At 38.6% G+C, this 15889-nt stretch overlaps 1 protein-coding gene across 1 annotated transcript in view; it reads right to left on the reverse strand.

The window, feature by feature from the left end:
* CYTH3 (cytohesin 3) overlaps positions 1 to 15889 on the reverse strand; it is a 103806-nt gene that overhangs the window by 46967 nt on the left and 40950 nt on the right. The window contains exon 2 of the mRNA XM_063430357.1: positions 3797 to 3879. Within this exon, the coding sequence (XP_063286427.1) occupies positions 3797 to 3879 (83 nt within the window). The remainder of the gene's footprint in view (positions 1 to 3796; positions 3880 to 15889) is intronic.

Raw genomic sequence — 15889 nt, forward strand, 5'->3', positions numbered from 1 at the left:
AAAAAAAAATATCTATATGACATTTTTTTATTAACATCTATCCTTTTTTAAAGCTTATGGCTGAACTAATTAGCGCTACTTTACCTTATGGCCATTCTTTCTGAATGCTAATTACCCTCCAGGACTTAAAGGTGCACCCCAAGCAATTTTTTCCCCTTGAAATCTTCAGTTTCGATTACAAAACTACTCTTAAGTAGAAACAGTTCCTGTATTAACCGCTTAAGGATCAATCACTGTAGAATTCTAAAATTATAAAAGAAAATTAAAAACTCGTCTTTCACGCAACCTACCGTATATACTCGAGTATAAGCAGAGTTTTTCAGCACATTTTTTGTGCTGAAAAACCCCAACTCGGCTTATACTCGAGTCAGTGTCTGTATTATGGCAATAATACACATTACATTGCCATAATATTACATTGCCATAATACAGACTGGGGGTTGGCAGCGAGCGCTTACCTCTCCTGCAGCTCCTGTCAGCTCCCTTCTCCTCCGCGCCGGTCCTTTCAGCACCTCTGTCAGCTCCCAGTGTAAGTCTCGCGAGAGCCGCGGGGTCATAGTGCGGCTCTCGCGAGACTTACACTGTGAGCTGACAGAGGAGCTGCACAGACTGGCGCGGAGGAGAAGGGAGCTGATAGGAGCGGCAGGAGAGGTAAGTGCTTCCTGCCAGCGCCCGCCCCCCACTGAACTGCCAATGCCACTGGACCACCAGGTAGTGAGAGTCCCCCTCCCTGCCATGTATCAAGCAGGGAGGGGGGACGAAAAAATAATAAAAATATTAATAATAATAATAATAAAAATAAAATAAAAAAATAATAAAAATGCCCACCCCCACCAAGGCTCTGCATCATACACACACACACACACACACACACACACACACTGCATTCTCATACACACACACACACACACACACACACTGCAAATAAATATTAAATTAATATATTTTTTTTAGGATCTAATTTTATTTAGAGATTTACCAGTAGCTGCTGCATTTCTCACCCTAGTCTTATACTCGAGTCAATAAGTTTTCCCAGTTTTTTTGGGGTAAAATTAGGGGCCTCGGCTTATATTCGGGTCGGCTTATACGGTAATCTGAAATGTGATCATGTGTCAACACAGAATGTACTACTGACTTAAATCACAGCAGATCTGTATACGTCTGTGATGCTAAATAGCAGAAAATTGCATGCTGTCATCAAGTCTTTAGGGACCAGGATAATCATGGCAAGAATCGTCACTGGCCCTCAAGAGGTTAATACGCCAACAGCAAAAATAAAAACCAAAACAAACAAAGACATTGTGGAACACATAATGATACATAACGGATACCGTGAACTGTGTACATGGGATTCTGGAGATATAAGCCACAAGAAAGAAAGGCATGTACTTTATTATCTTAAATTATTTTCCCACAAATGACATCACCATCTGTTCTGCAGAGGTTTCTAAAGCATGATCTGCCCAGTCCAACAATAGGCAGATTATGCAATATATTATTGCATGTCTATTTAAAATTCTAGGACAGATCCATTATTTTTTTTTTTTACTTCCTAAACTGGAAGTTAGATTAAATAATTGTGGCGTATAATAATAATCTGCACACATGCTGATCATGCTCACGGAGTAATTTACGGTTAACATGACAGACTGGGAGCTACGATGAGTCACTGCATATTTTTTTGTGTAGCCCCCTGCTTTCTCAGCAATTGAGCACCCATGTGTATTACACTATTCAATGCTTCAATGATTCACTAAATCAGCTGTGCAGAGGTTTTAAGAGCTACGCTCTGTGTGTGTATACACACACATTAATATTTAAGATGGATTTCAATGAAAAAAAGCTGTGTGTGTAACAGGACATATATTCCACATTACATTTATATGATATTATACACATTCTGACTTCATTTGTGTAGAATCCAATGCTATGTATAGTCTCGATGTCAGTGAGATAGTTCAGAGGATAGGGTTCCAGCATTGAAGAAACCGGTTTGATACCTAGCAGGGTCAGCTCATCATTAGAGCCTTCCAAGGTTGTTAAAAGGAGTAGCATTAAATTAGGCAACAACATCCAGACCCAAGGACATAGTGGAAAAATAGGCAAAATAGATCTTTTTCCATTATTCTACACTTCGATATTACTCTGAATCCAGATTGAAATGTTGTATGGTTATTGTGATTAAGAAAATAAAATCTGATTCGGACTTACAAAATGCACTGTACTATACACTAAAATACAGATAAAGGAACACTATAGTCACCTAAATTACTTTAGCTAAATAAAGCAGTTTTAGTGTATAGATCATTTCCCTGCAATTTCACTGTCATTTAGGAGTTAAATCACTTTGTTTCTGTTTATGCAGCCCTGGCTATGACAGAGCCTGCATGAAAAAAAAAAACTGGTTTCACTTTCAAACAGATGTAATTTACCTTAAATAATTGTATCTCAATCTCTAAATTGAACTTTTAATCACATACAAGAGGCTCTTGCAGGGTCTAGCAAGCTATTAACATAGTAGGGGATAAGAAAATCTTAATTAAACAGAACTTGCAATAAAGAAAGCCTAAATAGGGCTCTCTTTACAGGAAGTGTTTATGGAAGGCTGTGCAAGTCACATGCAGGGAAGTGTGACTAGGGTTCATAAACAAAGGGATTTAACTCCTAAATGGCAGAGAATTGCGCAGTGAGGCTGCAGGGGCATGTTCTATACACCAAAACTGCTTCATTAAGCTACAGTTGTTCAGGTGACTATAGTGTCCCTTTAAGGGAACTTTTTCCTCAGTGTTCCAAGTTATAGGCTTGAAGGGAAGTGATGAAGCTCAATAAGGCCTTGAAACAAGTAGTATGAGATCAGCGAACAATATAATAGTTATACAGTAGCTACAGTAAGATTAATGCTTTCCTACCATAGCACACAGCTTTATTATAGAAAAAAGAAGGAGAACAGACAATCTATACAAATTTCTAGGTGTATTAATAAATGTAAAAATAAATCTCGTATTTAAAAATTCCCTCACCTACCAGATAACCTTCCAAAATCCTATAAAAATACCCTGGTCTCCTCCCCACCCCCTTATCTTCCCCAAGTAACTTGTCAAACAATTTTAGAATGGTTTGACATCTTACCTGAGGTGTGACTGGTACCACTCTACTACTTCGGACAGAGAGCCAAATGATCTATGTCTACCCCAAGTCCGGTGGTGCAGGGAAAGCACGTTGTTGTGGTTATGGTGATTGGAGTATTCATTTAATAAGACACAGTAATGTGCACGAGTGAATTAATGCTAAAAAAAAAAAAAAAAAAAAAGAACACTACTAGCTAGGACAGAACTTTGAGTCTATCGTGTCTTTGTTCCCCTGTTTTGGGCACTTAGAATTAGGTTTATACAGTAAAGATTCTTTGAAGAATTTCTGTTGATTTTGGTCTATGAATACAGCTTTTGATGTACTCAACTGTCTGCATAGACAAGATTTGGGTCTATAAAGACAGTTGAGTGCATCCGCAGTACCCAACAATCCAAAAAAGGAATTCAAAGCAACATGCAACGTAGTTTACGTGAGCATGAATTAATACATCTGCATAAATAATATTTTTTTTATGGCATAACCAATTTTGTATATAGCCATATAAAATTATCATGCCCCATGCACATGCCAGGTCTAATCACACCTTCTAAAACAAAATGACTGAATTTTTGGAAGGTGGGGAAGTCCTGCTTGTTGAAATACTAATGAAAGTACTATAAATGACTCCTGAAGGATTAGGACAGGGTCTACAGAGTAATAACTTCACCTCTATGTCATCGATGAGCTCTTTCTTCCTCCGTCTTATATTCAATAGTTCTTCACGCTCTTCTGGAGACAGATCCTCAGGTACTGGGGATAGATGAAGAAATAGAATATCAGCCAAGGAGAAGAAAAAAAAAAAAGTTTGAACAAAAAGAAGCATTTTCCTAATTGTGAAACAAAATAAAATTACCACTTCCTATGTCAAAACAGTATGACAAATGAAAATTCCAAATACATTATATTCTGGTTTCAGGGTTATATGAATTTGAGAATTCAGAGTGAAATTTTCAATTTTAGGTCAAAATGATCAAACTGTACCAAAACCAGAGGGATATCCTGCAAGTGGGGATTGCATACCACTGCATGCCGTTTTACCTAGAGCTGGTTATAGCTCTACCATATGTGAGTTGACATCTTACCTAAGTGTCATTTGTACTACCACGTACTACCATATTGCACTATTGGTTTGCCTTTGTTTTTGCTTCTTTTTCATATACTGCTATTAAGCGAAGCTACCAAGAAAGTCCCATACCAGGGCTAGAAGATCTATTGCCACCTTTGAGACTGTGCCGTACCATTTGGTATTTTTTATTCTTTCAAGTTTTATTGTGGACTCTTTATATCCTGTGGGTTTTTTTTATTGCTCTTATTGTTACATAGTTACATAGCTGAAAAGAGACTTGCGTCCATCAAGTTCAGCCTTCCTCACATTTGTTTTTCTGCTGTTGATCCAAAAGAAGGCAAAAAAAAAATTACAAAAAATAAACAGTTTGAAGCACTTCCATTTTTGCTACAAGCTAGGAAAAAAATCCCTTCTTGACCCCAGAATGGCAGTCAGATTTATCCTTGGATCAAGAAGTTCTAAATCTACATTGAAAGATTATATCCTTGAATATTCTGTTTTTGCAAGTATGCATCTAGTAGTTGATTAAGTGTCTGTATGGACTCTGATAAAACCACTTCTTCAGGCAGAGAATTCCACATCCTTATTGTTCTTACAGTAAAAAAACAAACAAAAAACCCTTTCCTTTGCCTTAGACGAATTCTTCTTTCTTCCAGTCTGTTGTTATTATTACATACTATTGTGTTTGGAGTATTTTTCTTGGCGCTACCTGTATATTGTTTGACTTGTTCTAGTTTTCTTGGGAGTTGGAAGGATCCCCCTATTAGGTGTGCTGAGCCAAGCACTCTCAGCCAATGATCATGGCCCTGTATCGGCTGAGCTTTTGCTCTGTGAAGGCATCTGGTTTCTCCTGCAGGAAAAGACCGGATGCGGCACAGGCATCCATGACACCCGGGTAAGTTTTAAAACATTTCTAAGATCATTTGACAGATTACAATAGGGGGTAGCCAGGTGTCAATCCTGGCACCATAACCACTACAGCAGTGTTCCTTTAACCTAAGACGCAATATAATGCCTCCATACTGTTCATATATTTGATAATGATCAACATTAAATAGCTTAAGAAAAAACGATAAAAGCCAGATTTAGTAGACTGTAAAATGCACACAAAAAACTGCATTTATTTATTACTCTGCTAAGAAAATGACCACATTTTGACGATAGCCTGTGATTTGAGAACGGGAATAAATTCACAGTTAACAAATGAGCTATAAAGCTCTGCTTTTTCCTTGTAAATAGCAACACGAATGGTATACAAGGAATGAAAACAACGCATTAAAACCATCAGAAGGCATTTTTCTGTAAGCAAAGAATCATATTCCACAGAACCAGGAATGTTACCTGCTGATGTACCAGCAGGAGTTAATTTAACACAGGAGCTCTGTGGATGCATAAGGCTGCAGCAGCCCGTGTTACTCGGGGCTTGCCTTTGATCTCCAGCTGGAGCCAGCAATCAGTGGATTGTCTACACAGAACACTCCCCAAGAAACCAGCAACGCAGATAGACCGATACTTAAATATTATATGGAACTAGTAACAGAAATGGCACAATGCACAGGGAGAACGAGGAGAAGCAATTAACAATCACGGCCTTGATAAAGGGTTTTAAAGGGTTCCTCTATGTACGTTACGTGCAAAAGTGTAATGTCATTTCCTGAATCAGATCTGAAAATGTTCACAAGCACAGCGTTCAACATGTACGAAGTGAATGAGTCTCATATAGACAGAAAAATACTGGAATCAGGAGTTTTGACAATAACGAAGAAGAAGAACAATTAATGCAATAAACCTCATTAAATGCTACACCAATCCAAAATTGAAACACATGCTGCATCACTGAACAATATACATGCCAGGAGAAACTGTGACAAGGACTAGAAATTACATGGCTGTAACAAAATAAATCCTTTAACACTTTCCGACATTTATACCTGTATACTGTATAACTGTACACATAGAGGGGTATTTACTAGAATTGGCTGGGATTCAAAAAGAGTTCCAAACTTCGGACCAAAGTAGCTGTAAAGGAAACATTCCCCAAATCAACTCTACTCCAAGTTCGACTGCTTTGGCCTTAAAATTGCTTTGAATTCCTGACAATTCTCACTTTAGTGAATAACGCTGATAGTGTTTAAAGTGAAACGAATAGTTTATTTTTGTTTTTTGTTTTTTTTATGAACATAGCATCTTTATATGGGAGTTGACGGCACAAACTGCACTGGTATTTATTTAAAATATCTTGTCTCATGGTAAGGGCCAATCTTTTTGCAAAATGTGGCAATGGCCTGCCATCACAGATGATGGAAACAGGTATTTTCCGTTGGGTGCAAGCATCTACCAAGGATCCAGGATTTTCCAAAGACAGAATACACCAATGTGGTTAGCTCCCGTCAAATGAAGAGCTGAAAAGAGACCGGTTTGAGTAATTCTCCCTTTTCCAGAGGGTGCCACAGTGTATGAATCATGCGCACACCGCACGTGACCCCCACAGAATGAAGTTCTGATCCCCCTATCAGATGCATATCAAACTGCTCAAAAAAGAAATTACTTATGTATCATACTTACAATAGGCAGCCAGTGATCGGCTAGGGGGGGGGGGGATCAGCCAATCACAGGCCTGCACCCAATGCTTCGAAAAGCTCTCCATCTCTGCTCTGTATGACTGTCGAGCAGAAAAAGAAATAACCAGGACGACCCTGGGAGCACCATAAATGACCAGAATTAAAAATTAAACACATTTATAACGATGGAGCATTTAAAGCACCATTTAGATAAGTGCCCTTTTACTCTCCTAGAAGAGAGTGGATGGGGGAAAAGTTTACTTCCCACTAAGCCAGCAGCAAGATGTTCACTCGCTGCAGCTCTGCTCCACCATCACGAGATCACCACCTTTGATATACATAGCTATAGCAATCTCCTCCGTACCACCAATGTTTCTCATAAAACCAATGCTTCGCTCTGAGAATCCTCTTATCTGGATGAGTACCCACCCTGCTGTCTGACAAATATGCCAATTTTTTTAATATGCCAATTTCTTTAAATTGGCATATTTCAAAAGTAAGAAATAGGGTATAATCTAATAACTCTTAAAAGGACTTCAGCAAGTTGAAGTGCTTTAGGGGTTTGGCATGTTGCAATAAAGCAGTTATTTTAGTCTCTGGGATTTTTTGCATGTTTTTTAAAGATCCCTGAAAGGGACATACCCACGTTGTGTGCTAAGCCCGGGGGAGAAGCGAATAGTAGATATACACTTACCTTCACCAGCTCCCGGCACCAGCCAGAGTACAACACAGAGGTCTACGGACAATTCAATGAGACAGCAAGATCTTCTACAGATCAGCTCACACAGCCACCGCTAGAAATACGACTTGTGGAAGCAGCATGCGTGTGAAAGCGGAAGTACAGGGATATCCATGTGACATACACATGCTCACCATTTTTTTTCTCCCTCAAAAACTGTATGAGACCAAAGGTTATCTGAGCCCGTTTGCGGCTTCCATACAAATCTAAGCACAAATCTCAATGTATCTTTCCTGGTAAAATATTTTATAAATAATGTAAGGTTGATGGGCAATCTGCTAAATAAAACATTAAAAACACACAATACAGCCAGATCTGTAACATAATTAGCTGATTCAATTACTTGAGCCCATTGCTGACTGATGGACTAAAAACAAACATACATCATGAAAACTCTACATATAAACAAAGACAGTAGAATGGACCATACGTCATAGCTCCACGACTTTCAATAAAACGGCCTTTTCAACAAGTCGATTCAAATGTTCTGCTTCGTATGAGCTGCCACAGTCCACTGCAATGCTCACAAAACAGGACAGTACAGTGCTGAAGTGTTACAAAATTCCGTGTGACAAAACAGTAATTGAATGTAGCACAACTATTCAGACACTTCAGGAAATGGGGCCCCGTACCCGAAAAACTACTGGAAATTAGCCTGTTACATAGCTTGACACCACTGCAATCAAGAGGCGTTCTCTAGCAAGATTAATCTAACACATTGGGTTTGGTGGACATTACGAGAATGCTACCTGCCTGACTGCAGTGTCCGCAATAAGGATTACGGTCCTTGGAAAGTTTGTCACAGTCCAAACTCTGCCCCTTTGCAGTTGTGGCACATCTCTTCACACTGCAGAATACAATGGTAAAGTAGGGAATTATATACTTCAGATTAACAGCATCGGTTTTGGTAAAGCCCTGTTTCAGCATGACAATGTCTCCCATGCACAAAATGTGGTCCACATTTTTTTCTTCTTCAGAAAATGGTGTAGAAGAATTTGATTTACGGGGTTGAGGTCAGGACTCTGCACAAGCGGACCACCTCTGTAATTAAATGGAATGATAACTATAAGCCAGATCTAAATGTACAACATCTGTTACCAGCCTCCCAAACGCTCTACAGCTGAATGAAAGTGAATCCCATCTGCAATGCACGAATTAAAAACATGAAGGAATTACAGCAGCAAAGGGTAACCAATGCCATATTTAAGCAAAATATATATTTATTTATTTTTTTAAATAAAGGGCTTAACACACAGGTGTTTATATATTTCGGTCCATGTAGGGCAACCTAGCAAATAATTTTTTTTTTTTATACAAGTTACTTCTAATGTGGCACCTATTCCAACCCCATCATCTATTTACCACTAAGAACACAGAAAATCCAAATTTGCAACATGTATTTAAATTTCTTAATAAGGTAGCAGTTATTAAGACATTTAAATACATGTTGCAAATTTGGATTTTCTGTGTTCTTAATGGTAAACAACACTTCAAACTAAACCACACACCAAACTCATGAGCACTCAGCAAGAGCACATGGTCTGCACTCCAAGAGAAAATATCTTTATTAAAGGACCACTCTAGTGTCAGGAAAACATACTCGTTTTCCTGGCACTAGAGTGCCCTGAGGGTGCCCCCACCCGCCCGGGGCTCTGGAAAGGGGAAAAGGGTTAAAACGTACCTTTTTCCAGCGCTGGGCGGGGAGATCTCTGCCTTCGATCCTCCTCCGTTCCGCCCCGTCCCGTCCCGTCCCGTCCCGTCCCGTCGGCTGAATGCGCACGCGCGGCAAGAGCTGCGCGCAGGAAAGCATTTACAATGCTTTCCTATGGACGCTTGCGTGCTCTCACTGTGATTTTCACAGTGAGAATCACGCAAGCGCCTCTAGCGGCTGTCAGTGAGACAGCCACTAGAGGATTTGGGGGAAGGCTTAACCCATTAATAAACATAGCAATGTTTATAAAAAAAATGGGTTAACCCTAGAGGGACCTGGCACCCAGACCACTTCATTAAGCTGAAGTGGTCTGGGTGCCTAGAGTGGTCCTTTAAAAGCAAAAAAAAATTAAAATGCATAAAAAAGTGAATATTAAATTTGAAGTGTCCTTTCGTGGTATCCCATTAAACATTTTACAGTGTTTGAGCCCAATCCACTAATCTTAATCATCTAAAGCCCAACCATGAAAAGTCTGGACATCACCAGCCTTGGAAACCCACATTTTGAACAAGTTTGGCAAGAAACGCATTAGTCATTTTTCTAGATTACAGATTATTAATAAACGGATCAAATTTGTGGGTATTCATTTTAGAACATCCTTTGAAACAAGCCTTTGTCTCGATTGAGCTGATGAATATTATACACGAAGGTCAAGAGAAACACTAATCTTCGGGGCTTTCCAACATTAAAATGTTCTAGATGTCAAACAGCCATCCCATCACTACTAGAAACTGCATAATTAAGGAATACTAAAATATCTTAACAAGCTAGCTGATAGTTCACTAAATTAGTATACAATTAAAATGCAATGTCAGGATTGAGGTGTCTTCCAGTTCATACTTTGTAGGTTTAAGCCAAACCCTACATATCTGTGATAATGCTCCCCCACTTCACTAACCACAGAGTAAAAACGTAACCAAGTGTTACGGATATGTAGGATACCCGAGAGGTCCAGACTTGTTAAACTATATCTCTTACATTCCACATTGAGTTAAGTCTGTCATATTTAAGATTGTTAAACCGTTTGCCTCATTTTAAACAGTAGATGGTCGGCAGTTTCGGTACGCCATCAGGTAATAGGATGTAGGGCTAGTTACCAACTAGCAGAAAGGGGAGAGGCTAAGCGTAAACTCAGATCCAGCATGGACGCAGTCAACTTCAAGAGCCGTTGAAGGAACAGACAGTGACTAAAGAAAAACGCAGGCTTGCAAGTTATTCACAGACCGTTTTTATTGGTAAATGATAAGTGCCCCTTATGAATGCACATTTTACGGTTGAGATAATTTTTCTTTGCTTAACCTTTAAATGCTAGAGGCATAGTACACCCATAAACCACTTCACTAGACGTGCATCATGAGTGCTGTAGTCCCCCATACAATGAGCTGGATTGTACAGTACAGGAAAGCATGCAAGTATCATCTGTAGAGACGTGGTTGACACCTCAATCTATTGTGTTTGTCACATACACAGAGTAGATGGTACAATTGCCCTTAGCAGTAAGGCTGATGCAGCATTTAACACATATATTTACCAGTTTCCGGTTTCAGAAAAGGTGTCAATTCTCAGACTTCTAACTACGCACCAAAAATAATCCACTTTTTAATGAGAACGTTGCTTGCACTGTGTTTAGTAAACAGCGACTTTAAGGATATCAATTTCTTGCTGGGTCTGCAAATGAAACTAGAAGGCTGTCCACCTGCTGTCATATTGGTGAGTATTTATAGACACAAACAAAGTGCAGACAGAGGAAACCGTGGCGACAGAAAATTACATAATTTCTCATTTTAGGTCATGCCAATAATCTGGATTTGCTCATATGGAATAATAAAAGTTTCCCTTAAAATCTGGCTAAGTAAAGGTCAGTTTGTTGGGAGCAGATGGATTTTTGCTGCTTTAACAATTATATATTTACGACATCTTGACAAGACATTCCACTACACATTTACAGCCCTGTGTTTGTTATGTACCTCCTTTGGAAAGTAAAGTTAATATGAGCTTTTTAGCTCACTTGTAGAATATGATGCTCAATGTGGTGTCATTGTCATATGATATTTTTTTCACATTTATAAAAAACAAAAAAAATTCCGACAGTCATCCAGTTTTGGCATGGACTAACCATGGACTAAACATTGATTAATCCCTCAAGTGCCAGAAATAACCAAAATGTATCATTACCACTCAGAGTTAAGTTCCAGAAACAAACACACAGAAAAAAAAAACAAAGTAATAAAATTAACTGGACTCTGACCCAATCTTCCTGTCTCACCAAGTCACAAGATTGAATTACTGGGAAAGCACAATTGCTGTTTATGTGTCTGCTTTTCCTCCGTGTTACCGGCCCTACTGGAAATCCACCCACATGTGTTTTCAAAGCAGCTTTGCAGCCACAGAAATCCCTCTCTTGTTTCCCACCAATTGAGACGCTTCGCAGACACAGGAGCAGTTTTGCGCTGGCTCGGTTTATGTAGTCTGATGTATGGGAAACCGCTCTGATTTAGAATCTGGAAGGCTCATGGGTTCGCCCACCCAGGCATTTTTTTTTTTTACAATGGACTGGTCTTAAAAGCTAAACATTTATAGATTAGGTTAACTGCTTCTAACACATTTTAGGTTGTCTTCTGCAGACCGACAACTGGAATTGGCAGTTTTAGGTGTGGTTTATGGGGATACAATAAAGTCAACCAAAGTTAAATTAAGAGTAGACTCAGTTTGCCTCAATCCATTAAGGGCCACCTTTCCAATTATCTACAGATACTGGACACAAAAGGTATAATGTAGAAAGAGACAAATTATCGGTTATAAAAAATAGTTAATGTAAAAATAAAAAATAAAATAAAATAAAAAACATGGATCATTTGCTCCATCATGCTCCTCTAAAGCCGTTTCACAAGGGGTTATATACAAGGAAATGGAAATGGTGGAGAACATGGGGGAAAAAAAGGCATATTTTTTCAGCCACATTTTTTCAAAACACTGACTAAATATGCATATTCAGATTTTAGTTTGTTCCGTGGGCCAAAAACGCATCTACAAGAATTGGATATTTTTATATTCTGTTTAAACAATGTTAAACAGGAATTGAAAAAAAAAAAGGAATTTTAAAAAAATGACAGTCAAATCGGTATTCTGTAAATTAAATCACACGCCACAGTAGATAAAGAGCACACTACCAACCACACCGGTATCTGAGCACAATGCGATTAGCTGCCCTATCAGTAGAAATATTAAATACGGTAATTAATTTTTACCCTTAGAGCATCAGCAGAAAGAAATTAACTTCTAAAGTCGCTAACAAACTGAAAACAAATGGGCCAAGAGAGGAAAAAATAAATAAAATAAGGTTTAAAAAGAAATAAATTTAAAAAAATTAAAAGTTACAGACTTCACCACTCATCTGGAAACGAGAGACTCACACGACGGGACGGACTGACCCTACCACCCCACCCACCCAACCTACCACAGAGCTCATACCCCCCCCCACCTTCAGAATCCCCCCCCATCCCCTGATTTCCCCCCCCTCTAACATTTCCCGCATCCTCCATTAAGGCCGTAGGCAAATGCCCCGACAGCACAGAGACACGTATGATCACGGTACGAAGGCTCAGGCAGCCACGTAGACACACAAGGCTCACCTACGGTGACTGAGAGATGTTTGGAACATTTGGTTACCTAACCCCCTTATCCAATGAACCGCAGCTACATTCGTTTTGTATTTAAGCACCATGACAACTACTAGGGATAACCTAATATGTAGTTAAACCCAGAGGGACGCACGAATGTTTTACCAAAAACTTAACCAAGGTTCACTTTTGATAGGACCTGCGTGTCCACCACTGTTGGGGGCCTGCGTGCTCCACTCCCAACCTATATCTTGTAGCACACGTTGTGCTTTGTTTGCTTATCTTAAAGAGACCTGCGAGTCTTGATTTATATAGTACTTACAACGATTGAGACCTGTGAGTCTCACATTGAATATATAAAAATGACAATAAAAATATATTTACAAAAAAAAAAAAATTAAAAGTTGAAGGTGGACAAATCTACTCAACCCTTTCTTTCACAACCGGGTGGTATTTTGGGCATCGTGAAAAGTAAAGGTTTAAATCTATTTTTGTTTTAGTATTCATCGATAGCACATTTATTGGAAAGAAAAATAAACATTTTGATTGGAAGAAAAAGAGGATGAGCACAGTATTAGGGAGCTGAGAGCAAGACAGGATGAGTGAGGCTGTGGCTGTGTTTGTGTGTTCATCCTCCCCGCACACTGAACAGCTTGTTTATTTGTGTTGCCCCATTCCCTTTTGAGCATTCAATTCTATCAATTAAGGCCATATGCTGCATGTCTGCACCTCCAGCTTGGTGCAGGCCCCTCTGAATGCTTCCCTTCCTGTCTTTGACCAGGAAGAAGCATCGGCAAAGAGCTGCTCCCAGCCGGACGTACAGGCCTCAAGTGAAAGCAGCATGGGCCCGGGAAATAGACCTCCCCACCGGCCCATGCAGCTACTGGGTGCTAGAGTAGATCCGGTACTATAACGCTAGTGTCTGCTCTGTGCTGCCTAGGACCCCCAATACAAAAAACTTGAAAATATACAAATAGATCGTTTTGGGGGATTTTCAGTTTGGGGATATAAATCCCCATACCCTGCAAATCTTATATATACACACACACACACACACACACACACGTCCCATTGTGAAGGGGTTAATATTGCAGGCAGCACTTGTTTGGAGGACATACATTTTTCATTACTTTGGGGACTGGAAGGAAGATCTGCGCAACAAGCACTCACAGACACAATGTGAAGAGAACAAGTGTCAGGCACTTATGACTGTCACATAGCCTTCCATTTCCCTGAAACGTTATAGAAGTGTAAAAAAAAATTTAAAAAAAAAAAAGATAGTGGAAAGCTACCAACATTTAAACCATAACTAATCTTGATCTCAATGAAGTTGTTATGGTTGCTGGAGTCCATTGGAGACTTAACACCCCAATGATCTACCTCACAAATATATTCTCAAGCTTTACTACCACTCCGATACATTTCCCATACACACTTCTTCGCTTTTAAGACAATATCAGGGTAAAACCATATTAAAGGACCACTATAGTGTCAGGAAAACAAACTAGAGGCTGGATTAACCCTGCAATGTAAACATAGCAGTTTCTCTGAAACTGCTATGTTTTCAGCTGCAGGGTTAAAACCTGGGGGACCTGGTACCCAGACCACTTCATTGAGCTGAAGTGGTCTGGGTGACTATAGTGGTGCTTTAAGACTGGGAAAATATCTGGGAAGCAACTACTTGGCTTTCCTTGTGCGCCATTTAAAAAAAAATAAAAATAAAAAAAAAAAAAATTCTAGAAATAAAATTATTATTCTCGGTTAACTGTTATGGAAATTACTTACACATATTACTAAATGAAATTTTATTTTAGACTGCAGATGAGCAGGAGCAAGGCCTAACTGCAATGCTGGTTTGCTTTGAGTTACACAGGCCAAGCTGTCCGGTGGGATAATTGTTAAACTAAATGGACTTTGGTGGGGACCCTCAATCTAAAATATTTAGTGCATACAAATTGCAAGGGTCACTTCCGATCCCTTACTATTTACGCAGGGCTGAAAACTAGTTGAAGTTTTTACTTTGATGGCATATAACTTTATTTTCCCAGCAGTTTGCTTCCGATACGTCTCTGCACTTCAAAATGTGTTGTTTTAGGGCTTACAGCATCAACATGACTGTATATTCCGGTTATACTGCACAATAAAAATAGGAAGTTACTGTAAAAGTAAGGAATTATAAAAGATCAATCCGAAACAAATTTAATAAAAAAAAAAATTAAAAAAATAAATAAATTGCAGCATATGCAAACCTAAAATTAAAGAGGAGCAACCCTGACACTTACAAACAAACTGTCAGGATCATCAAAGAGCATGTATTATTGAAGGGGAGTTCAATGATACAGATAAACTAGACAGTGAAGCATGGGAAAAAAAACTCTAGCACAAAGAATATACACATAAACTCCCTATTCCCTCATTAGAATTTAATGTAATGTTCACGGAGAGAAAAATTTTTTTTTTTTTTTTTTTTAAAGGTTATTCACTAAACAGTGATTGAATATTGAGCTAGATAAATAGCAAATAATTTTACTAATTATGTTTTTTTTTATTAAATTACCCTGTAGTTTTCTTCTCAACCATCCCCAATTTAGTTAATCTAGTTTATAGAATATGTCTGTGCCTTACATCACATTTTAAATACCTAACGTTTTAGAAAGAAACCATAGGGACAGAAATGTTCGAAGGACGATCAGTTCGTGACAGAAGCCCCCACATAGTGGGTGTGTAATATTTTTCTCACAGAATCTGCTAATTTCTACAGATATATTTTACAGTAAACTAAAAGGGAAGTAATAAAAAAATATATCTCCACATTTTCCCAGCAAACTAAAAACCAGTTAAAAAAATAAAAAATGTCTGATGCACAGTCAAATTAAAAAAAAAAAAAAAAAATTGAAAAGGCTTTTGTAAGCCAGTTTAATAGAAGGCAGAATAACCGCAGGCATGACAATTGATAAGGATTTTGCTAGGCATTTTTTCAAATAATTAAATTCTGTACATAAAACTAAAGCGAGGTCCTTTAAAAAGGAATTAATTTAAAATATATGGTTGTCTTACATTCAA

The sequence above is a fragment of the Pelobates fuscus genome, chromosome 8 (assembly GCF_036172605.1).
Source record: "Pelobates fuscus isolate aPelFus1 chromosome 8, aPelFus1.pri, whole genome shotgun sequence".
Classification (NCBI taxonomy): domain Eukaryota; kingdom Metazoa; phylum Chordata; class Amphibia; order Anura; family Pelobatidae; genus Pelobates; species Pelobates fuscus.